We start from the raw sequence: 22,958 nt of genomic DNA, 5'->3' as shown, positions 1-22,958 counted from the left end.
GCGCATTAACCACACGTGAATCGTCTCGCCTACATCCTGTTTTCCCATCCACGTTCACTGGATCATTTCATCCACAACAACAGCGACCATGTTTTCCCACAGATGCCAAGCGCTCACTGTGTTCGCTATTTGCCTCCTTGCGCGCACAGTTGTTTATTCCATCCGGAGATGCGGACAGGACCTTTGCCGGGATGACGAGATCTGCTGCGCGCAAGGAAACAACACCGTCGCCGTCACCTGTTGCAGGCGGTTCGTGGATAAGACTTACTACAACATCGCCATGGTCACCCGGAAACTTTCCGGGATCCTTATTATGCTGCTCCTCTTCGCGGTGGGATACTTTGTGCACAGGCTGTTGTGCTCCAGATCCAGGCAGCGCACCCCGCCGCCGAACGGACAGCCGACTGTTACCGCATCACAGGAGCTGCTCGTGGAGAGCTGCACCCCGGACAGCTCGGTGGATGCTGGTCCTCGGCTGCCCACATACGATGAATGCACACGGCTGCCGACATATGAAGGGACAGTCAGGGACTGGAGGCCCAAGTCTCCCGTGGCACAATCTACATGACGGCATTTGGATAAAGTGGAGCTTTACGCGCTATGGATTCGATGTTTGTAGTTGTGTTTTAGAAAAGAAAAACATGCACATACTGTACTGGACGTGTTTTTTTCGCAGCCTCATGGTTTCACCCACTGCTTTACCGCTTTATTACTCCAGCTGTTTCAAGGGATGTGTGTCCGAGCGAGTGTTCAAGTTTGGTTCCTTTCTCTCATAAAGGCACCTTGTCATCATGGCTACACTAATGTTAATAAATCTAATGCTTTATAGATCCGTAGAAAACAATACTGACAGCTCCTTTGGCTAATGTATATTTTCCTCCAGCATGACCTTTGCTTTGTGTTTTAGCTCCTTACTAAATTAAGAATATAATAATAAAAATAAACCAATTTATAACCAAACCCTATACCTGTAGACTTCATGTATTTTAATAAATAAAAAAGTACAAGTAAATGCGCATTTATTAAAAGATTATCAACATTTACAACTTGTTTACAACCAAAGATCGCTGACGTTTTATTGCTCATCTCTCTGATACTGTGAGATTCATCTATGAACCCTAGAGTCGTAATTGTCATATGATATAATTCAGTTTTATAACGAAAAGAAGGTATGATTATGATTATGCACACCAGTAAAGTTACCACACAGGAAACGATGGTTTTGAAGCACACTTGCATCTTTATCCATCACTAATAATAGCTTCAGCTACAATATGTGCTTACAAGAATCACTAAATTTATCCAAAAAGTTGGATCTCTTTGAATAGTTTGAACAAACATGTTTCAAAATTCCTTCATCATATTGCCAATGGCTTGAAAGTTAAAATATTTCTTTTGAATACATTTTAATGTTTGGTCTTTCTGATGTGGTGCACTGTCTCCTTGATATTGTCCTTCACTGCTCCAGGCTCTGACGGGAGTCTGACCATCTGTGCCACTCGCCTGAAGGCCTCCTCAACTCCAAATCCGACAGTTGCGGAACAAGGCTGAACGAACCAGTCCCGCCCTGCGCAAATCTTTCTCATGTTGAATCCGTCCTTGATTTCGGTGACTGTCAGCGCGCCGTTCACATCCTGTTTGTTGGCGAGAAGAACCAGCGGTCGGCCACGCAGCTGGTTGCTCTTCAGGGTGTTCTCCAGCTCCTTGCGCGCCTCGTTCAGACGATCCCGGTCCGAGCTGTCCACGACGAACACGACCGCCGCGGTGTCCTGGTGGAACTTCTGCCAGTGTTCGCGCATCTTCCCCTGACCGCCGATGTCCCACACGGTTAAGGAGATGTTCTTCCCGTTCTTTCTCGCGTCAATCATTTCCACATTGAAGCCGATGGTGGGGACGGTGCTGACGCTGATGTCGTGTTTCAGTTTGTAGAGCAGAGAGGATTTTCCAGCGTTGTCCAGACCCAGGAGAAGGACTCGGACTTCTGGTTGAGATACCCGTTGTCCCATAGCTACGTAAATAGAGAAAGTCTGTCACCTCAAGTGGCCCAGTCACATCTTTCACACAGCAGGCCACCTTTTTGGCGCAGTGTTTGTTTAGTGCGTTGCCCGCGAGTTTAATAGATAAACCATTAGCTCCATGCTGACAATAACGCACTGTTGACCGATACGGCTCCACATCAGGGGGCAAAGTTTGTGCCTGAGGCTCTCCCTTGTTCCACACTTTTATTGCCATCATAAAGCTATTTGTCTATTTCATTCCACACTGAGGTGCACATTTCTTATCATGAATGTTATCCTAAGATATTTCACTGGCATAAGAATACATTCTGCTGTAAGTTATGTGTTTGAAGTACTGAATCTGAATATTACTATGATTTAAATGGAATAACATAACGTGCCATTTGATTTTTTAAAAATTTAGTTTTACATAAGTCCATGGTACCATAATGCAACAGATACAGATGAGATGACAGTGATAATTTGACAAGAAAATTTAATCACATATTCAATTAAGGCCGCAATAAATACGTATATGTGACAGTCAGTGCGTAAACAAGATGTACAGTACAGATGTACAGTAATGGACACCAGCCAAAGAAAGAAATACAGTTTCTCACTGAACCAAAGACAACAAAATGTGTGGGTGATTTTCACTTTTATACACAAACAGTCCTTGTACTCAGTTCATCACTTGCCAATAATGTTACTATCAGGCGGATGTTGTGCACGTCACATGCACCAGTGTTGTCCTCTCACAGCTTTATGAATGTTTCCACTCCTTCTCAAAAATAAAAGGAGCCATAAACACACTGCAGCTATGACACGCTTCACATACCGAGAGACATTCGAGACATTCAGTCCTGATCTTAAAGATGGATCTACAGTCACTCCTAGTATATCGCATCCAAACCAACATGACTTTATTGGAAAAAAAATTAAAACATTTATTTGTGCTATAGTATCACATATATTAAGTCACTGAAAAGAAATCTTTGAGAAAACTATTCTCAGAGTTAAGATTTTAAGAAGATTTTATATTATATAGTATAATATACACATATATTAACAAAAATATTTGTAGAAATTAGGAAAAGTCAAATTAAAAGGAAGGAAAAATAAATTACGGTTGGTCAGCCATGGAAGGGTGCAGATTTTACCTTGGCACATGTCGCCAAACTCCTTCATTCCTACAGCTGACTGTCCAAGCTCCCTTCTTTTATTTGAGCTACTTCAATCATTCTTTAAAAGACACTCTTAAAACTTACTTAAACAGTCACAATTGCTTACAGTCAAGTTGGAAACAATTCGATAGCTCGGTGTTTTCAAAGAAAACACAATCTCAATGCGCTCCAAGCGACCCTTCACCTTCGCTCGCCATCTTCTCTCTCAGTCTGACACTGAATATATGAATGTCTCATATGAAAGAAACTTAATTCATTCCAGTGATCAGTCCAGCCAACTCTTCCACGTCGCGGAAACCCTTTAATTCTTCAGCTCCAGTCGCTGCTGTGTGGATACGCCTTGGTACGCGCATCTTAGCGCCCCAACCCAAACCGGTGGCATCTGCTGCTCCGGAGACACAAAGGTGAAGGGCACAGAAAGCATCCGGTCACAGGATGCTTGACTGATTCCACAGCCTAAATCGGTTGCACATCGCATAAAGAATTCATTTTGTATCAAGATCTGCACCATTTCTCTCCGGGCTTCACCCACACGCCGCCGGTTGGGTTATCCATCACGTACACCAGTCCCTCCTCGTCACAGCGACTTTGAGGCCATGAGTGGGGTGTTGACTTCTCCGTTGACCGGGCGGAGGAGTGAAGACGGGGCGACGGGTTGGCCACCTTCTTCTGAATGCGGACAACAGAGGCTGGAGTGGAGCATGGATCGGATTTTTGACACACATCCACTGCGCCAACACGCAGGAAAACCACCCGGGCTTCAATCGAAGATTTGGAGCCGTGTTGTCCCATGTTGCTTAGAACTTCAAAATATTCCTTTACAAGATCCGAGGGTATTGAAATAAAAGCAGAACAGTTCTATTCTTGCGTATTTCTAAGTTGGCTGGATGACACGTTTCTTCCACTGTTGTCTACACGCACTTGTCTCCCTTTTAAAGTGCCAAATCCACATAAAACGGGTGCTGTGTTCCCGTAAGGCTGAAGGGTGACGCACTTGATATTTTGGTCACTAGACACCAAAATGTTGCAGCACTGGTCTTAAGAATTCGGACCAGCTCATGTTCGAACTATTCTGAGTCTCTCCACCTGGTGCAGACTGTCACGAAACTGAGCGTCACCGAGAGACTGCGCGCTCCCGGTGAAGGCTGCAGCGGGGTGCAGAAAGTTATGGCATGGCGAAGAGCTATTTGTGGACCCCTGGAAGCATCCCAGAAACGCTTTGAGGTGTCACGTGCTTTCCCCCCAATCTCACTGTGATCTCAGCACCCTGAGCTTTTTACGATTGTTGGTGATTTACAGCAAGCAGTTTGCGCACAAGAGTACAACTGGTCGAATTCCAGGAGAGGTGATCAAGAAAGCAGCACGAGAGAACATTACCAGCTGCTTGCCACTTTCTTATGCATCTGTTTTTAGTGTGCACTTGAGCAAGGCATTTAAGACTGAAATGCACCATAGAACTGTACAATAGGGTCAGTAACAGGTGCTGAAATGTAAAAATGCATTTGGTATTTAATATATAAAAAGTGTGGAAATAATCATATAATCTATATATAGATCTGCTATATATCCTTGACCCACACAGTGAGGTGATTTAGTATCTCTGTTAAGCTGTTGGGGGGGAATTTTGCTGGCATGGTTTGGGTCCACTTGACCCCTTTAGATAGAAGAGTCACTGCAAATGAATGCAAAGTTCTTCTGATTGATCTCCTTAATCCCGTGATGAAACATTTCTATCCTGGTGTGAGTGTTCTCCTCCAGGATGACAATGCGCCCATTCATAGGGCACGTGAAGCTGCAGAATGGTTTGTCAAGTATGAAAATGATGTGAATCATATGCTATGGCCTTGGCAGTAACTTGATCGCAATCCAGCTAAACACCCTTGGAGGATTTAGGACCAACATGCCAGGCAGCACTCTCTGCCGCCATCATCAAAACACCAAATGAGGGAGTATCTTTTAAAAGAGTGTTGTTCCATCCCAAATACAGGGTTCAGACACTTCAGAATCAATGCCAAGGTGCATGAAAACTGTTCTACCAGCACATGGTGACCCAATTTCTCACTGAGACACTTTATGTTGGATTTTTCTTTGTCACTGAGTACATAAAACACCCTAAAATCACTCAGAGTAAATATTTTAATAAGAAACCTTGAAAATAAATGGTTGGTGTTTGTTGCAATGATCAAACTGCTGCACAGTTAACGCAGGCCAAAGTGAATCAGGCCTTCCCAGATAATAAAGACTAAAAGGGGATATACATTTCAGATGAAAGAGTTTGTTTAATACTTGTAGTTTACATACAGCAAGTTGTTTTTTACACTGAGCATCCACTGAACCTGTACGAATCATGGACTGCCTCCCACAGTAAAGTGATGGGTATTTATTTTATTGTAAACTTCTACAGAAGGACAAAAAAAAAAGAACATACAGTATGCTGATTTGGCAATCTGCCGGAGACATCCAAAAACTCAATAATAAATAAGGCATTAGGTTAAAACAAACAAAAAGAAATGTCATTTCCGTCAACTGATCAAAGATAATGGTACACAGTGGTAAAAGTTGAACTAAAAACAGCAGTAAATCAAGTATGGTTTACTGTAACTTTCCTTGACAGGTTGTTGCTGTCGATGACGTCAGTTGTATTGCTTCAGGAGCAGATCATGTTTCTAATTGCTCGCATTCTGCCTGCAGCTGTACAGTTCGTGTTGAGTCATCTTTTAGTCTGTTTCTCATGGCAGAAGTGTGTCTGTTGTCGGTTGCACGTCCTATTTTTGTGTGCTTCCCAGGTCAAAGGCAGCCTCCAGTGTCCATTATTACACACTGTAAGTACTTTTTTTCATGAACATGGATAAGCCAAAGCACATGCCCTGATACAGATGGTGTAAACCACTTTGACGAAACAGTTCACATTAGCTCCAAAAACTTGAGTGAATGTCAGGTTGCAAATTATGTTTTACGCACTTAAAACCCCCTCTTGCATTACATTGGCTGATATGTAAGAACTGATCATTCCGAAAAATAAACATTTGAAAAGTGCATTTTTTTCAGAACTATGTGTGTTTGTGTGCATTTATATGTGTGTTGCAGGTTTGTGTGGCATTCCACCCTTATTTTTTTTTTCTGAGTATCACACATTTTCTGCAGACTTGAAAGACATCTTTAAAAATATGAAGATTTGGCCTTCAAAATAAAGTCTGGATGATCATGATTAAGGATTTGTGTGGCGAGTGAAACAAAAATATCCACAGAAAACTCTCAAATTAGTCTGTCACAGATCTGTCACTGAGAAATCCTACAATGGTATCAGTTTGTAATCAGTGGTCACATTTAAGATAGCCAACAAGTCCCAATTTACTCTTAGTAAGTATTTTAAATGTGCATTTTTGTTATTTCAGTGTGTTATGTTACTGAGAAATACCCATATTCTCACACTACCATAGTCCCCCCTTTTAATAACATTTAATTAACATTTACGCTGAAGACAGCTTCTTTTCATTTAAGATGTATAAAAAAGCCTGCCAACTAAAACTTTCACAAGCCCACAGAGCAGCAATGACAGTTCTGATTGGTCAAACTCCAATGACATGACAGCAGGCCAATCAGATCTCCTGCTCTTTTACTCCATATTTAAACTTCCTTTTTCCACTGGAATAACTTTTAAAATCCATCGTACCTGCATGAACTGAAGCCTAACTCAGCTGAAATATGATACTACGAATCCTTAACAGGCACCTCTCAAGTCCGCAGCGGTTGAGTGTTTTATACTCAGAAGCTATATTTGGGTGTTGCATCACTTAATGTAAATAAAGGTATGGATCCACTGGGGTCTTCTCATATTTGACAAATTATCATTCCAGGTCGAAAAATGTAATAGACGCATACAATACTTTAGAGCATCATCAAAATGCAGCAAGCTTGGTGGTGTTTTTGCAATTGCATTTTCAGAAACATCCTGTAGTTGCACAGTAATTGTTGAGTAGGCACTAGTTGAAGCCTCCCCTGAAGAAGCCGCCAGTGGAGCTGTACCATTCGTGTGCATGTATAGTAAACAGTAGTAAAGCAATCACAGTCTAGTGTGTGCTGGTAAAGAGAAAATCCACCAGTGTGTGGTAGGCTTGAACTTCTGTAGTTTCATGTATTCATCTTTCGTCTAGCAGATGGTTATAATATCTGCATTGTGTTTAAATGCCCTGTTCTCAGTTAAATAGAATAAAACAGACCCTCACTTTTACATGTGTTTGCATGTGTGTGTACATATGTCTGTATGTGTGTGCAGTTCTCAGTGTCCATACTTTAATTTCCCTTCACCTGTGATTTTGTACTTTCTGCTTTACCCAGAACATGGGGAAAATCATACTGATCACATTGTGAGCTCTAACCCTGACCCTCACCTACTCCCCTGTCTTGCTGCTCCCTCCAGCTCCACTTTTGAACTTCACCACCATGACGGTGATGTTATCGGGGCAGCCTCGGTAGAAAGATTGGAGGACGATGCTCTTGGCGCCGAAGTGAGGCTCGTCGAGACGCTCACGGACGAACCGCACCGCCTCTTCGTTACTGAAGGCATCCCACAGGCCGTCGGACGCCAGGATCATGAACTCTGGCTGCAGTTTGTCCAGGTCAAAGGTCATAATATCAGGATCGGGGATGACTACGTTAAGGTTTTTCAGTGGGTAGTCCCCTAGAGAGCGGGACATCGCTAGGATTCCTTGAACTCTCCAAGATCCATTAAAACTGATGAAGCCTCCTGGAAGTGAAGAAATAAAAAAGACAAATTTTACATTAATTTCAGAATAAAAGCAAAACCTGAAAGTCTACTAATGCAAACAAACAAACAAACTGTCTATTAGTCCAAATCATGATAGATTTTGCATCTTTATTTGGCCCAAGATATCAAATTCTGACACTGTACAAGGTTGAACATGGTGCTATTCCAGAATAGACCAACAGATGGCAACCAAGGATCCCAAATTCAAGAGGTGTAGTGCAGGTACAGTTTTATATTAAAAAAATGTTGTGGTTCTCATCCTGTACCTGCCCTCTTGATCCTCTTGCGCTCTTTAAGCTGATACGGCTTGTGGTCATGTGATAGTGCAACAGCATTCCCGTCTTTGTCACACAACACACCACGTGAGTCTCCAACGTTGGCCACTGTGAGCTCTCTATCTGACAGCAGCGCCACCAGACACGTTGTTCCTGTAGTTCAAAGACAATCGCAAAAACCAGACGAGGTTCACAACAATTTCAGTGAATGTTCTGAACAAGCACATGCTACTCACTGATAATCTTCCTTTTTTTTTTTTTTTACCCAGCTGGGAGTAACATAAGCTCAGGATTTATAGACCACAACACTTTTAGCATCCTATGATGGTTCACAAAACATTGTGTTAAACTGCTTTCCTGTGCACAAATATGCTTTTGTAGTTATCCTGTCCTGTGATGCCAAACCATGACAGGCATTTGCAAACAGTACTTGTGCCAGATTTACATAAAACAACCATTAAACTGTTTTGTTTTGGGTTTTTTTTAAAGATTCGTTTTGGGCATTTTGCCTTTGTTACATAGAGATGAGAAAAGAGGGGACTGGGCTGGAATCAAACTTAGGACGCTGTGATAAGGACTGAGATTTGGCATTAGGTGTGCAGGCTCTAACAGGTGAGCTACTGAGACACTCCCTAACTTTGGGAGCCGTTAAGAGAATACAATAGAATGTTAATGTCTGGTTAACGTGATGTTGATCCTTGATAATGAAACTGTCTTGCAACTTCTTGGGAAAAGTCCAAAAACTACCTCTGCTCTCTGGTATGAAAACATCTGAAACCATGTTATTTAATGTAATAAACATAGTGATTTATAAGGATGTGACTTTGCTTGGTCTCCACAGCTCAAAGTACATGTATGATGACATATAGAAATGCTTGATGTTAAGATTTTTTTTGAAGAAGGCAACAATAGATCAATGGTTTTCCTTAATAACATGGTTGAACTGTGAGTCAGTAGGGAACAAACAGAATTTCTGTGTCTGTGGGTGACCTTCTATTGCGTCTTCAACATCCTGAGCTGACATTGGCATACTGTCACTCAACAAATCAATAATGAAAAACAATAGTAGGTCAAATGCAGGAGGGAAGTGTTGTTTTTTTATTGGATAAATCTATCAAACGCCACCAACCGATCAATCTGAGCATTTCTCTGAAATTTTTCAGCAGCATAATGTTACAGCATAGTAGTCGCGCTCTCCTCAGTCAGCGTTTCCAGTGGGTTGTACCAAAAGAGCCCATCGACAAGGTAAATGTCAGCTAAGAAGCACTAAGCTGGGAGGATATTATACAGGAAATTGTGAGATTTTATTAGATAGGCACAGTGCCGTGATGCAGAACGTCCTTTGAGAAGCAGAGAGTAGAATGAAAGAGTACTCAAATTCATCATTTAACATGTACATTTCGACTGAGGCTAAAGCGCTGCGTGATTTATGCAAATGTTGAACCGTTGCATGTGCTAACACTTCACTATGCATCTTATCTGGCTACTTTAATGTCGCAAAATTCCCATCCAGCTTTCCCACAAGCGTTCAAAGTCTATTTTTCTAACTTCTCTTCTTCTCTCTCTCTTTCCTCACACGCTTCACTCCTCCCTCTCCTGACCTGCTTCATCGTGGTTGGCAGAGAGTTTGTCCAGCATCTCGCGATCCACGGCCAGGATGCGCTGCTCGAGGATGCTGCCGTATGACAGAGCGCTCTCTCTCTTCTCCCTCTCAAAGGCTTGCAGCTGCTGCTTCAGGGTCTCGGGCAGGTGGGCCTTCACATAGTCAGCTGCAGCCTGGGAGAGGAAGACACAGAGAGAGGATTAAACAGAGGACAGAGGGTAAGTGAAGGTGGCACAGAGCTTTCTTTGCCATCACTGAAAACGGTCAGAAACATCAAGTCCTACTCATTTATGCCAGTAATGCACAGGCAAATGCAAGGGATTTGTTTAACTTGCACAGTAATTTGCAAGTGTTGAACACAACCACGACTAAAATGCATGCAGGTGTATCATTTTAAAAAGCCATTAAAATAAAAGATTAATTTTGGCATAGCAGCGGATTTTGCTTAACTAGATTTTTTAGAAAAGTTTGCTTGATGTACAGTAATTTCAAAGCAGCATTAATCGCTGTTATTATTTTAGCAACATATTCAATGTCTGTGAATAGTGAAAAAATGTTGCTTGTAGCACTGAGGTATTCTCTGAATCTACATTTCTCCTCAACAGAACAGAGTTTAAAAGCCTTTCAGCTCACTATTTCGGTTTTTAATCATACATTCTTAGTGAGAAGGTTTTAATAAACCCACTGGATGCTTTCTGTGAAGCACAAAATTGCAGCATTCATGCAGTAAAGTGTCAGATATTTCCCTCAGAACAGAGCAAAATGGAGAGTGATTTTTGGCAGGTGGTTGAAAAAAGAACTTCAGATAAATGCTAATGTTGCTCGCTGTCTACTGTTAACCCAGTCCAGTTATATATTCATCACATTATACATGCAAATGTATGTTGGAACCTTTACTCTACTACGCTATAACAGAAGATGGACTATGAGAATCCTTACAGTGCAAGTAGTGAACTTCTGTTTTTGCTTTGTCTAATGATTTTAGAGTGTAATTTGATATGGCATACAAGGGTGTGGCGAGGTAACCTGGGGGCTCACACATCTCATCCAAACATGCATGAAGGTCACTGGCAATAAAGAACATCACCATCTTTAGTGTTTATATAAAACATCTGCTCAGTGACACACAGAAGATTCTTACTGATACAACACATCCTGAATCCAGAACTTGATCCAAGCAAAAATTCATTCATCCCACCCGCCATCAAGATTTCAAATAGCAACATGAGGACTATATGATTTTGTCAGTATCAGACACTATGACTTAAGTATTTATTATAGTATTTGACTACATATGTTTTCCCCCCTCTGCAGAAATGACTGTCTTCTTCTTTCTTCTTATTTTACAGAATCCGGTTGATTTAATCTGTGTTTTATTAACTGAAACTATTTTCGCTTCATTTTTTGTATGAATTTTTGCATAATGTGTGCTATATGATGCTGTAGGTTCAATCCCCAGACAAGTTTCCTTGTAGGGCAATAAAGTACATGTCTATATTGATATCTATGTATGTGCATATACTATATGTCTGTTTTTCTCTGCAGGTGCCAAGACATCCCATCTTTCCAGTAATTTACAGAGTTATTTTTATTTTTGGTGCTATTACTTTCTACAAAACATGCAGTTCTTATACATAAAACTGCTCGCACTACATTACTGTTGAAAAAACGGATTTCATCACACTCTCGCATTAATTATCCTCAGTTTGACAGGTTTAAAAAGACAGAATGAAAAATGTCTTTTACTTTTCGTGGAGGGTTGTTGCCAGGCAATGTGGTCCAATACAACTCTAATTTAAAGAAGTGCTTTTTTGGTTACATACAGCAGGTGTTCTGCACTGAATTATTGAACAACCTCCTCATCCTCCAGCCCACTTGCCCTCCTCCTCCTCCTCTTCCTCCTCCTGGCTTTACTTATCTGCTTCTTCCCTCATTTTCTCTGCCAAGATTTCCATTACACTAATGCTGTCGAATCAAATCTAAAAGGGGGGAAATGTTATGCCATTTTAATATCCCTCGGTTGATACAGAATACATATTTCATATTCGCAGTTCCTATGGAAATTAAGACACTGGGCCATTTGGTGCACATGCTTTATTGATCTGCTGATGTGTTTTAGACACCACTATTAGAATATATGTGACTCCAACTTGAGTAAATTTAAATCCTGAAATGTTTGTGTGATCATACATTTCAGTTTTAATACCTAGAAAAATAAGCCAAAAACCAGATAACCATTAATCACTGAACATGTGGTTTGTTCCTAAATCTCTCTGCTATATTTTCATCATAACTGCTTCCTTCAAATCAATAATGGCATTTTTTAACCAGCACAGATGACATTTAAACTGACAGCCACTAAAAGTACCCTCAAAATGTTTATCACAAAGTCTATGGAATTGGGAATTACATGCAGTGAAGGAATATGAGCTGGATGTGAGGTATTAGGCGAGGTTATAACGTTCCTAATTATCAGGAGAGAAAAAGCATCTCCTCCTGCTGCTGCCGTCCCCTCCCCTTCTTTATTTCCTTTCAGCTGGACAAGAGTCCTCCATCATTTATTTAATTGGAGAGAGAGGCACTCAGGGAGCTGGAATCAGGGAAGGAGCTCCGAGTGTAAATTTCCATTTGTAGCAGAAGGCAGAAAATGCCAGAGTGAGTGCAGCTACAAGCCTCTGAAACGACCCACGTGTTGTACTGTCTTGACATATATTAAGTGAAGGCAAAATATGGGACCAACCTTACTGAAAATGGATTCAAATGTAATCTGAATGTCTTATTGATATTTCTGCTTTACCAAATCCATTGCCACCCCCACCCAGACTCTGCATGCAACAAAATTCAATCTTATAAAGCAAAGCCTGTTTTCAAAGTTCCTGCTTCAACAGCAAATAAGTCACAATAAATCAAGCTAAAAGAGGAGCAGCAGCAGCTTGTCCTGACTTTTATAAGTCTGGCCCATAACTCACTGCCTCCATATAAACTACAAAAAAGAACAGAGACGCGTTTGAGAAATTTGCTGCATATTTTCAGTCAGGACGAACTGCACTGAGAGGCAGTCTGTTCTGTTTGCCCATATTTGGCTTGGCAGGATCGCTTCGTTTAATATTGGTGATGTGTGTGTGTGTGAGTGTGTGTGTGTTTATAATTGTGCCAAACTGCATAAAAATGCAGCAGCAAACAAATGTCCTGGGATATTCATGCAATTTTCCTGACACCTCATTAGCTTTGACAAATGACCCTCGACTCATTTCTCACTCAACTAAAATGCACTTCCAGTTAGGACCTACTGTATAAACTGGGAATTGCGTCTGTGATAGTGAGTGTTTTTCCATGTTGCAGAATGACGTCTGTTTACTGATGCTAATGACCCTATAATAGCTGAGACAGATGTCAGAGTGACCCACTCCATGTCAAAACTCTAAAGCTGGACAATAAGTGAAGAATATATAAAAGTAGAGGACAAACAAGTAAACACACACACACACACACACACACACACACTGAGAAATACAAATTTGCACAGAGAAAGAGATTGATCAGAGAACAGAAGGAGAGTGAGTGAAAAGGAGGAAGAATTAGAGAGAGATATCAGGATGGAGGGGAAGGATAAATGTTTGTTTGCAGGACAGAAATAGACAGAGCGGTCCAGATGGGTCAACACCCTCTACTCTGTGTTTGTCTCACTGAAAACAACCCAATGGCAACTCTCGCATGTAATCTTATTTTTAAAGAGTGAATGGGCAGTGTGACTTTGTATATTTCTGAATAAAAAAAATGCGCATCATGTCACAGCAGTTCTGTTCAGGTTCACAATGAGCAGGAGAGCATTTACTTTGAGTTCCCAACAGTTGCAGCATCTTTGGACAGCAAACTAAACTAATCCCTCTTTACTTAAGACAGAAAATCAATTTCCTGTGTCTAATGAAAACCTTAGAATAGAGCTTAAAAGATTAAAATCAATCAGTGACTCTTTGGATAAAATGTTTTAGTTTATTTAAGCAACAGAAAAAGTCAAAACCTCACTGCTTACACTCTTAAATGATGGTTTTCTCTGCCTGTCAGTTACAGTAATCTGGGTATTTGAGGGGGGCTGAAATGCTGCTTACAAAACAAGCAATTTGAAGGAATCTGATTAAAAACTGATGGACATTTTTCAATATTTCCTCACATTTTCTAAACAAAACAATTACTACACTAGTTGAGAAAATAGCTGGCCCTACAGCCAGTGCGTAGAGAAGCTATCATTTGGAATCTCCATTTAATGAGATTTCCGACTTAAGCTCCACAATTATGACTTAATCCGCATTTCTGTTTTCCTTTACAACAACAGCAGACGACATTCTCAAAAATTAGGATATATATAGACAATCTGCTCTGTCTTTTCTCATAATTCATTGCTCATCTTTTCATAGCTGCATGGCATTTGTTTAAGAGTCTCCAGGCTTCTAATCTAAGCATATTCTAAAACTACAATAAAACACGAGAAACAGAATTCACAACCAAAAACTTAACCGCTGTCATTCAGTGTTGCGTGCTGTCTAATGGAACTTGTGGGGGACAGCGGTGATGGCATGACAGATGGTGTCCAAGACAAGTGGTCTTCAGGCAGCAATGAGAAGCCAGTGACCCCTGACAACAGGCAGTGGAGGAGAAAGAAACAGACAAAAAGCGCACACACACACACACACACTGCAAACCACTGTGCACACACACACACACACACACACACACACACACAAAGACACACACAAAGCTCTTTGTGACGAATCCCAAGTCAAGTCTCTGATTGGCAGTGGGATGGTGGAGGTGCTCACCCAAGAGAATACAATGCCAGCGTGGGGAGGGGGGAGTGCTCTGTTTGAGAATGCAGCGAGCGTGAAGCGAGAAACACAAGTGATGTAAGTTTGTGCCAGTCAAAAAGGCCACTTCAGCTCCTACGGAGACCTGACATCTCTATGAAGAGTTTAGAACGGCCTCATCCTAAGTTTTCTCATTTTAAACCTTCAATAATATCTGTATGTCGACTCTCATTCACCCAGGTTATGGTAGTGTCTTTAGTACAAAAAGAAAGAAGACTCTTCCTCTTTCAGATGTCTGGAATTCCCCATCATTCTGGTAGACATACAGAAGCCTCTGGGATGATCTAAAAGAACTTACAAGAGAAGTCCAGTTGCTTCATAGTGAAGTTGCAGGGCTTTAATAACATCAATTCATTTATTAATTTATTTAATGCCCAGAATGTTTTTACTGATTGCTATGGAGATTTTTCATGAAACAGCATCTGCATACATTCTAATATTAAAATGTGTGTTTTTGTGCATGTTAAAATGTGTAAGCCTGATCTTAAAAAACTTCCAGTCCTGCCTTCCTGTCTCCTGATCTGATGTGATGCTGACAACTGCAGCAGCAGCAGCAGCAGCAGGTCTGGATGAGTCCAAACTAAACGCACTGCTCCAACACGGGCCTGTGGAACCTGTCTCCCAGCCTACCTCTCCTCCGTGACCGTCAAATATCCCGAATATGGACGGGTGGCTCTTGTTGGTGATGTCGGTGAGCACTTCGAAGCGATCCTCCATGTGATCCCTCCTGCCCTGTATGGAGTACACGGCTACGTTGTTGTTCTTGAACTCCCAGGTTTTGGAGAACTCCGCATCCAGGACGCTGAGGCCTCCCAGCCGGTCGTTCTGCATCATCTCCGCCACTTTCCCCTTCACCATCTTCACGGCATCGCGGCTCGACTTGACGATGGTTTTCACCTCGTCGGTGTGGAAGAAGTAACTCCACAGCGCCAGACTGATGCAGAGCAGGAACAATGTCTCCGGCCTGAGGAGAAAATAGCGCATGATCCGACCCAGAAGAGACAAGAGCGTCATTGTGTCTCCTATCATCACACGCAACCAAACTGCGGTCTGTCTCTCTCTCCTTTTGCACAATTCACTCCATCCGCTCAGCGGAACTATGAGGAAATCGATTCACTACCGCGCTGTCAGACAAAGCCTGAATTTCAACATTGAGAGAGCTTCTCGTCTGCTCCGAGCGCCTTTACGCGCTGTGCACGGCAAGCTGCCGGACGCCGGCCACAGGAGCACAGGACAAAAGCGAGCAGGCCACAGTCACTGAGTCGCTCCGATGTCTCGGTCCTATCCTCGGCTCTGGGAACAGCTGCAAGAGGCTTCTCCGAGTTCACCCGATCTCCCACAGCCCATTGTAGAGTGACGGATTTTTTGGGTTAGACCCACCCAAGGGAGAGACATGGGAGTCACCTGGGGGGCGAGAGTCGACGATGTGACTCGGAGGTGTCCTCCTTCTCCGCCACTGACCCCGTTTCTTGTGTCGGATATGTGTCTATTCAGTCTCCGCATCCACATACCATTTTTCACACACACACGCCTCCATTCTTGAGAATTGTCAAAACACAAAACGGGGACTGAGAGCAAGATCGGAAGAGTGATGGTTGGTTTAATAAAGCAAGACAGGACCAAGAATTACACTGATCCACGAGTTATGCTTTTCGACCAAGGGCTTTATTTTGAAAGGCTGCAGCGGAAACGCTTGGTATTAGCGGTAGCTCGACACACACTCATTCTTTAAACGTAGTCGGCGCTGACGAGACTGCGCAGCTGCAAACTCACACCATGGACAAGCAAAACACTGGACCAATGGCGGGGGCTGCGGAATGAAATGATGTCATCCATAATACATCATAGAGACATTTCACTCCAGATGTCTTCTGCTGTCTTTTAATGAGCAATCGGATATTAATTAGTAAAACAGAATTATCCAACGCAGAATAATATCCACACATAAACACAAAGTAGGTGCACTGCATATGCAACTAAATTTAAATTTGAATCTAAATTTAATGTCGCAATAATATCTAATTACAGACTGCACCATATTGCCAAGCAATTAATAGGAGAAAAGGCCTTTGTTCCCTATGTTCAGCACAGCATCCATTGCACTGAGCAAATGCTGCCTCCTGGTGGCTCTCTGGGGTAACAGACCATCCATCGTGTGCATATCTAACATCACAACAGTTACTCTCAATAGCTATAAATAATATCAAGCATGTAAAAAGTGGGGTTTTATTATCTGTGAGATGAAAGACTTTTTCTAATTCGCAGTTCATTTCAGTGGTGAGCTGGGTACAGGAAACCGGTCTTTTCAGGTTCAGACTTGTATGAAGGAGTATTGCCACTTTGACCTCAACTAAGGTTGTTGAACTATTGAGCAATGGTTGCAGTAATTGCATCACGTCAAAGTTGAACAATAGGGTGTTTGTTGCTATGAATAATAAAAAATGAACAGTTAAAATGTACAGTTTACATGCTCCAAACTAGAAATTTAACGCAGCTAAAGTCAGTGAATTGTTTATTACTGAGATTCCAGTCTTTTAAACTTTTCAGTACTTTATATGTTCACTTCTTTTTTAATCCTCCTGGGCAAGTAGGACACCAGAAGTGCATACATTTTTGGATAAATGTTCTGCCATTCCTCCGAGACTGTTTTCTTTTTTCTTTTTTCTTTTTTGCTGCTCTTTGCTGGAGGGGTTGTGTTGCTCTATTTTTCTCTTTAAAATTCTCCAGTGGTGTTCCATTGGATTCAGATCAGGCGACATGAGCCTTAAGTTTCACTATTTGTTTTATTTTTTACCAGTGTTCTGGTATATCCGCAGGTATATCTGATTCCAGCTATAAATGTCACCTTGCCAACACCTTTGCATTCATGCAGCCCCACATCATCTTACTCCCAGCACTGTGCTTCAATGTTGGAACTATACATTCACTGTGTGAGTCCTGGCCAGGTATGTGACAAACATGCTGGACCCCATATGAGCCAACAACAATGATATATTTTAATCTTATCTGATCAAAGAATGTACTCTCAATAATAATGAGGCTTCTATTCATGCTGATTAGCAAAATTTCATCTTGCAGTTTGGTTTGCAAGGTTTGCTTGTTTTGTTTTTTTTTTTGTCTTGGACACTGTCCATAGAGCTTGATGTTAAGCAGTGTCCCATGTAAATATTGTAAATAATCCAACTACAGTAATGACCTGAGTGACACTCCAACACTGGAACAACATACAGTACAGTTATGGTTATAGTTTATCTCTCCACCTGACTACACTCACACTGAGTGTAATTCATTTGCCAAAAAGACACTCTCCACACATTAAACAAAGTTGAGATTAATTCAAACGAAAGCATAATTGTTTTTTTTGTTTGTTTGTTTGTTTTTACAAATTTTCTATTGGTATTGCAATAGTAGTGTTAATGAGAATTCTTTTCATCACAATAATAAGGTAGTAACTTGAATCGCAATGGCATCTATTAATGACATGCAGTGGCTTAACGATAGTGAAATAGTGCGACCATACTACTACTACTACTCTACTTATAGCCTGTTTTGAAAGGTGAGACAATGCTCTATTCTAGCCTATAAATAAAAAGACTGCAGTTTGACTGAATGAGTTTGGTGGAAGTTTTGAAGAGTCATCTAAAAAAATGCTAAATCATTTAGAGTTCATTATTGGAACTATTCCATTTTCACTGAAAGCACTGATCATAGTGGGGACATCGAAGTTCTACATTAAATTTAATGATCTGATAGCAAAAATACCATTTATAATTTCAGTTAGATGATTAGGAAATATTGTAATATTACAGGCGATGATTAGGTGATAGTTTGTCATTGTTCTCATTTATATTTACCTCATTTATCAACAAGAATTGCACAAAAAACATGCTATGATAAATAGTAGTGCATCAATGCATTCAATTTGCCAGGACATATTGACATGAATCACCTCAATCTCTTCAAAAAAAACTGAAATCAGATTTTCTGTGGAATCTTGGAGGTAATGTCAAGGTCGAAACTGCATCTAACACACATCCTGAGACATGTGAAGGTTCACTGGTGCCAGGTTTCCGTGAGGTTTTACTGGATTTACTCTTTGGGTTTGTTAGATCAAGGGGGTGAATGGCTGGATCAGTGTGGCCATGCCGCCTGTTACAGGACATTGATCCTTCTCCTACTGTGTGCATGGTGATCCTTTTTCTGCTTTGAGGTACTGCCAAATGGTGTGATCACAACACGGTGTTGCACTTGGTAGCTCTCATATGGGACGTTATTCATTACCGACAATGCGTGAGTTTGTGTGTATAAACACTATGTGTATGTACACATGTTGGGTGAATGTGTGTCTGTCTTTGTAACGTTATATTTTTTTCCTGTTTGTGTACAAAGCAAGCATGTGTGTGAACAACATCTTAGCAGTGTAGAGACTCTTGGGCCCTGGATTCATATCCCATATCACAAAGAATAAAGTCTTGCCTTGTATACAACCTGCTTTATTTCATATCCCTCAGGAGTCACGTAATCTCTTCTTGCCAGCCCACCTACCTCCTAATAACCCCCACTGTTTGCTGTCCCTTGTTCTGTCATTGGCTTAGAGGTGCAGATATTGGGCTACCAGGGCAATAAAAGGAAGGAGGCAAGCATCATCAATCACTCGTTGGTGGGGATGGAGTGAAGAGTCAACACCATCTACATCAGCAGGTAAGACCCACTTGTTGCTTTTTTCTACTATGTAAGCCCACTGTGTTGCAACAGCAATGACAAATGCTGCTCCTGTTTTGTCTGTGTTCCTATAAATTCCATCAGATTATTGCGTCAAGCCTTCAGTATGTCGTCCGTTCACTTTGTCTTCCTGATCTTTGTGGCACTGATGGCCATGCTGGCCTCTGGTGCCAGAACCACACGTTGGCCCAAACCACAGAGCACCAAGAAGCCCCCTCGAGCTGGGAGCAGTGGTGGAGGTGGGGGTGGAGGATTTGTACGGACCACCACCACCACAACCACATCCCCTTCCAGCAGCCTGCACACAGACGAAACAACCGAGATCATGATGGATGCGTACTCCCTGTCCCCCACAGACAGCACCACCTACCCCAGCGACACTTACCCAACTGAGTTTCATACTGATGCCATAGCACCGCCTGGGAACACCCATGGAAACTATACTCTCGACTACAATGAATGCTTTTTCAACTTTTGCGAATGCTGTCCACCAGAAAGAGGCCCCTTAGGGCCCATGGGAGAGAGAGGGCCACCGGGGCCACCAGGAGAGAGGGGCCCTGTGGGTAAGATGGATTTTTGTTTCCAGGAAAGTTACCTTTTTGTGGCCAAATTTGTCCTTCTTCCTACTCTTCTCTGTTTTTCAGGGTTGCTTGGAGAAAAGGGAGAAATGGGGCCCAGAGGACCTCCAGGACCAGCAGGATTGCCTGGAGCCAATGGACTCAATGGCGACATAGGTACAACGGGACTCATCACCAGGAGAGTTCTTGAATGTGTCTCGGTTTCTCTCTCTCTATCCCTGTCTCCTTTTTTGCAAAACGCTGCTTTCTATAAGTTCGTTGTGGATGTCATTTTCTACGCTTTATTTATCAAAACTGCTACAGGTGAAAAAGGGGATCAAGGACCTGTGGGTCTGCCTGGTACTCCTGGGATCCCGGGAAAACCTGGAGAAAAAGGTGTGTGGTTTCCAACAAGAACATGAATAGAGATATGTATAGAATTAAATTGCATGAATGCACTCCGTGAAAAAACCGAATGGATCTTGTTTTTGAAAATTAAAGATGATTCTTCCTTTGTGAACATAACCTCTCCACATACTAGGTGATCCGGGGCCCCGAGGAGAAAAAGGTGAACGTGGCTTCAGTGGTCTGAAAGGGGACCCAGGAGAAAGAGGAGAGCCTGGCCTGAATGGGACTAAGGGCAGCATTGGGCGAGAGGGGCCTATGGGTCCCCCAGGGATTGCTGGGACAAAGGGTCAGAAAGGTGAACAAGGACTTACAGGCGAGTGTTTACCGGGTGAGAAAGGAGAGAAAGGTGACGTGGGTGAGCGAGGGGCCCCTGGTCTGAGAGGTGAGATGGGCCCGACAGGAGCAAATGGAACTGGTGGTGCAAGGGGAGAGAGGGGGGAGCCAGGGCCTCCAGGAGGGAAGGGGGATACTGGGGCTAGGGGGCCCCCAGGACCACCAGGTGGGAGGGGCATGGCAGGGGTGAGGGGGGAGAGGGGAGCTAAAGGTGGGCGTGGGCCTCGTGGTCCTAAAGGCCCTCCAGGTGAGAGTGTGGAGCAGGTCCGCTCTGCTTTCAGTGTGGGTTTGTTCCCCAGCAGGTCCTTCCCCCCGCCCGGCCTGCCTGTGAAGTTTGATAAGGTGTTTTACAACGGGGAGGGGCACTGGGACCCGGCACTCAATAAGTTCAACGTCACGTACCCAGGGGTCTACTTATTCAGTTATCACATCACTGTGCGCAACCGGCCTGTGCGTGCTGCCCTGGTGGTTAATGGGATACGGAAGCTGCGGACAAGAGACTCTCTGTACGGCCAGGACATCGATCAGGCGTCCAACCTCGCTCTGCTGCAGCTCAGCGAAGGTGACCAGGTGTGGCTGGAGACACTGAGAGACTGGAACGGAGTTTACTCCAGCAGCGAGGACGACAGCACTTTCTCTGGCTTCCTGCTTTACCCGGACTCAAAGAACAAACCTGCCGCTATGGAAAACCTGTGACTGCAACCTCTTGACCTTGAGCGAGCTCTTCTTCTACTCCCTGTAGACTCTGCACAGCCTTCAGCCCTGTACTGCACTGCTCTGTCAAATTAATGTGATTCAGCTCAGTCTTGCTGCTCAGTATCTGCTTGGCTTCTGTTGTGCTAATCAAACCAACTGCTTTGCTTGCCTTGCTGTATTTGGAGATGGATGAGGCTTGAATTTATTTCTGTATGCAACATTTCAATTCTTTGTAACACTGCATTAAAAATGACTCTGCTTGAAATTAATGACCTTTGAGATTCATTTACTTAGAAACTAAGCTATAAGCTAATTTATGAATCATTTGTCGTTGCAGTGAGGATAGATAAGCTCTCTGTCAGTGAGCCACATACAAGTTTGGCTTCAATTGAAGTAAATGTTATATAATTGCATTTGTATTCCACTAGAGGGCGTACGATGTTCAAGTTTGCAAAGAAGCACTGGAGATAATATTACACCCAGGCATTAGAAAATGATGGTAATTAAAAAAGTTCTACACAAAAACTATGAAAGTGATATTTCCATCATCATGTTGGATAATCCAAAAGAAAACAGCTTCAAAATACAAGCATAAAAAATTCAAGATGTTCTTGTTCACATGCTGAAGGCAAAACAAGCCGAGGTGAATACTTAAGCCGTCAATGCAGATACCATTCATGGAGCATATTGCAGAATTTCTGGTTGACTCTCGCACACTATTTTTTACACTCCTGCTTGTCATTCACCACAGCTCTGCCTCCGCTCCATTTAAAAGGCTGAAATAGGTTCATGATGTGAATATGGTAATTTACTAGGCCTGTAAGGCATTACAGAAAAACAGCAGTAGGCAAGAGCAGGAGTGAGATGCTTGCTGTTTCCTCTAATCAATAGCAAACATTATTAGCAGTAGCGTTGGTGAGAAAGATTCACAGGAATGCCGAAGACTGATATGATTTTAGAAATCCATCACCCGAACTGATGTAAAAACTAATGCCTGATTGATGTTACAAGAGCCATAAGAGCAGATTAGCTGCCTCAGCCCTGAACAAGGAGGATAACCCTCTGCAGCAGAGCAAGTGCACCATAAATTACACTCTAGTGTCCCCACATTGTATGATGAAAAATAGCATTGACTTTTACAAATGCTATATCTCATTAGGCTCTAAACAGTCAAGACCTCTCACCAGATTACAACTGATAATAACTCATTTTCCTTTGCACAACAGCAATCCATTTATAAGATAAATTGCATTTTGTATTCGTAATACTGAGAGGCTTTGAGGCATTTTTATGCTGTGACATTTTTGTTAAATGTAGGAATTAGTGGGACTGTGTTGCTCTGTATTAAAAGTTTTTTACTGGTGCTTTGTAATTGCTACATTTGGGGGTTCATGAATAGTTTCTCATTACCAAATAAAAGCTTGTGTCTGTCAAACTTTACTAGTAATCTTGAGTAACTGGGACAGAAATATTTTATCACTGAAAATCTGTATCTTTTTACATGTGAAATGAGAAAATGTAAGAGATATGCAGTAACTAATATCATTGTTACC

The 22,958-nt window shown here is 42.2% G+C and overlaps 3 protein-coding genes across 3 annotated transcripts; 1 reads left to right on the top strand and 2 right to left on the bottom strand.

Annotated features, from left to right (window-relative positions):
- Positions 1–1,002: 1,002 nt before the first annotated feature.
- arl14 (ADP-ribosylation factor-like 14) lies at positions 1,003–2,006 on the bottom strand. Its single transcript, XM_023276547.3, has one exon. It carries the CDS (start codon positions 2,004–2,006, stop codon positions 1,407–1,409), a length of 600 nt encoding a protein of 199 aa, XP_023132315.1. The 3' UTR covers positions 1,003–1,406.
- Positions 2,007–5,436: 3,430 nt separating this feature from the next.
- On the bottom strand, positions 5,437–16,193 carry ppm1la (protein phosphatase, Mg2+/Mn2+ dependent, 1La). Its single transcript, XM_023276575.3, has 4 exons — positions 15,320–16,193; positions 9,826–10,000; positions 8,216–8,377; positions 5,437–7,928 (listed from the first exon to the last, which is right to left on the bottom strand). The coding sequence occupies exons 1-4, from the start codon at positions 15,716–15,718 to the stop codon at positions 7,573–7,575; spliced, it is 1,092 nt and encodes a 363-aa protein (XP_023132343.1). The 5' UTR covers positions 15,719–16,193; the 3' UTR covers positions 5,437–7,572.
- Positions 16,194–16,295: 102 nt separating this feature from the next.
- otol1a (otolin 1a) lies at positions 16,296–21,670 on the top strand. Its single transcript, XM_023276570.3, has 5 exons — positions 16,296–19,390; positions 19,496–19,974; positions 20,056–20,145; positions 20,293–20,364; positions 20,510–21,670. Exons 2-5 carry the CDS (start codon positions 19,518–19,520, stop codon positions 21,403–21,405), a joined length of 1,515 nt encoding a protein of 504 aa, XP_023132338.1. The 5' UTR covers positions 16,296–19,390; positions 19,496–19,517; the 3' UTR covers positions 21,406–21,670.
- The last annotated feature ends 1,288 nt before the right edge of the window (positions 21,671–22,958 follow it).

The sequence above is a fragment of the Amphiprion ocellaris genome, chromosome 10, assembly GCF_022539595.1.
Source record: "Amphiprion ocellaris isolate individual 3 ecotype Okinawa chromosome 10, ASM2253959v1, whole genome shotgun sequence".
NCBI classification, from domain to species: domain Eukaryota; kingdom Metazoa; phylum Chordata; class Actinopteri; family Pomacentridae; genus Amphiprion; species Amphiprion ocellaris.
This window is presented reverse-complemented; position numbering and strand designations above follow the sequence as displayed.

Excerpts from the sequence above, each read along its gene's own strand:
- ppm1la (XM_023276575.3), bottom strand. The coding sequence starts at position 15,718 with ATGATAGGAGACACAATGACGCTCTTGTCTCTTCTGGGTCGGATCATG. Across the intron at positions 10,001-15,319 it reads TTGACGGTCACGGAGGAGAG|GCTGCAGCTGACTATGTGAA; the intron begins GTAGGCTGGGAG and ends TTCCTCTCCCAG. Across the intron at positions 7,929-8,215 it reads CAAGAGGATCAAGAGGGCAG|GAGGCTTCATCAGTTTTAAT; the intron begins GTACAGGATGAG and ends CTTCACTTCCAG.
- arl14 (XM_023276547.3), bottom strand. The coding sequence starts at position 2,006 with ATGGGACAACGGGTATCTCAACCAGAAGTCCGAGTCCTTCTCCTGGGT.
- otol1a (XM_023276570.3), top strand. The coding sequence starts at position 19,518 with ATGTCGTCCGTTCACTTTGTCTTCCTGATCTTTGTGGCACTGATGGCC. Across the intron at positions 19,975-20,055 it reads AGGAGAGAGGGGCCCTGTGG|GGTTGCTTGGAGAAAAGGGA; the intron begins GTAAGATGGATT and ends TCTGTTTTTCAG. Across the intron at positions 20,365-20,509 it reads GGGAAAACCTGGAGAAAAAG|GTGATCCGGGGCCCCGAGGA; the intron begins GTGTGTGGTTTC and ends TCCACATACTAG.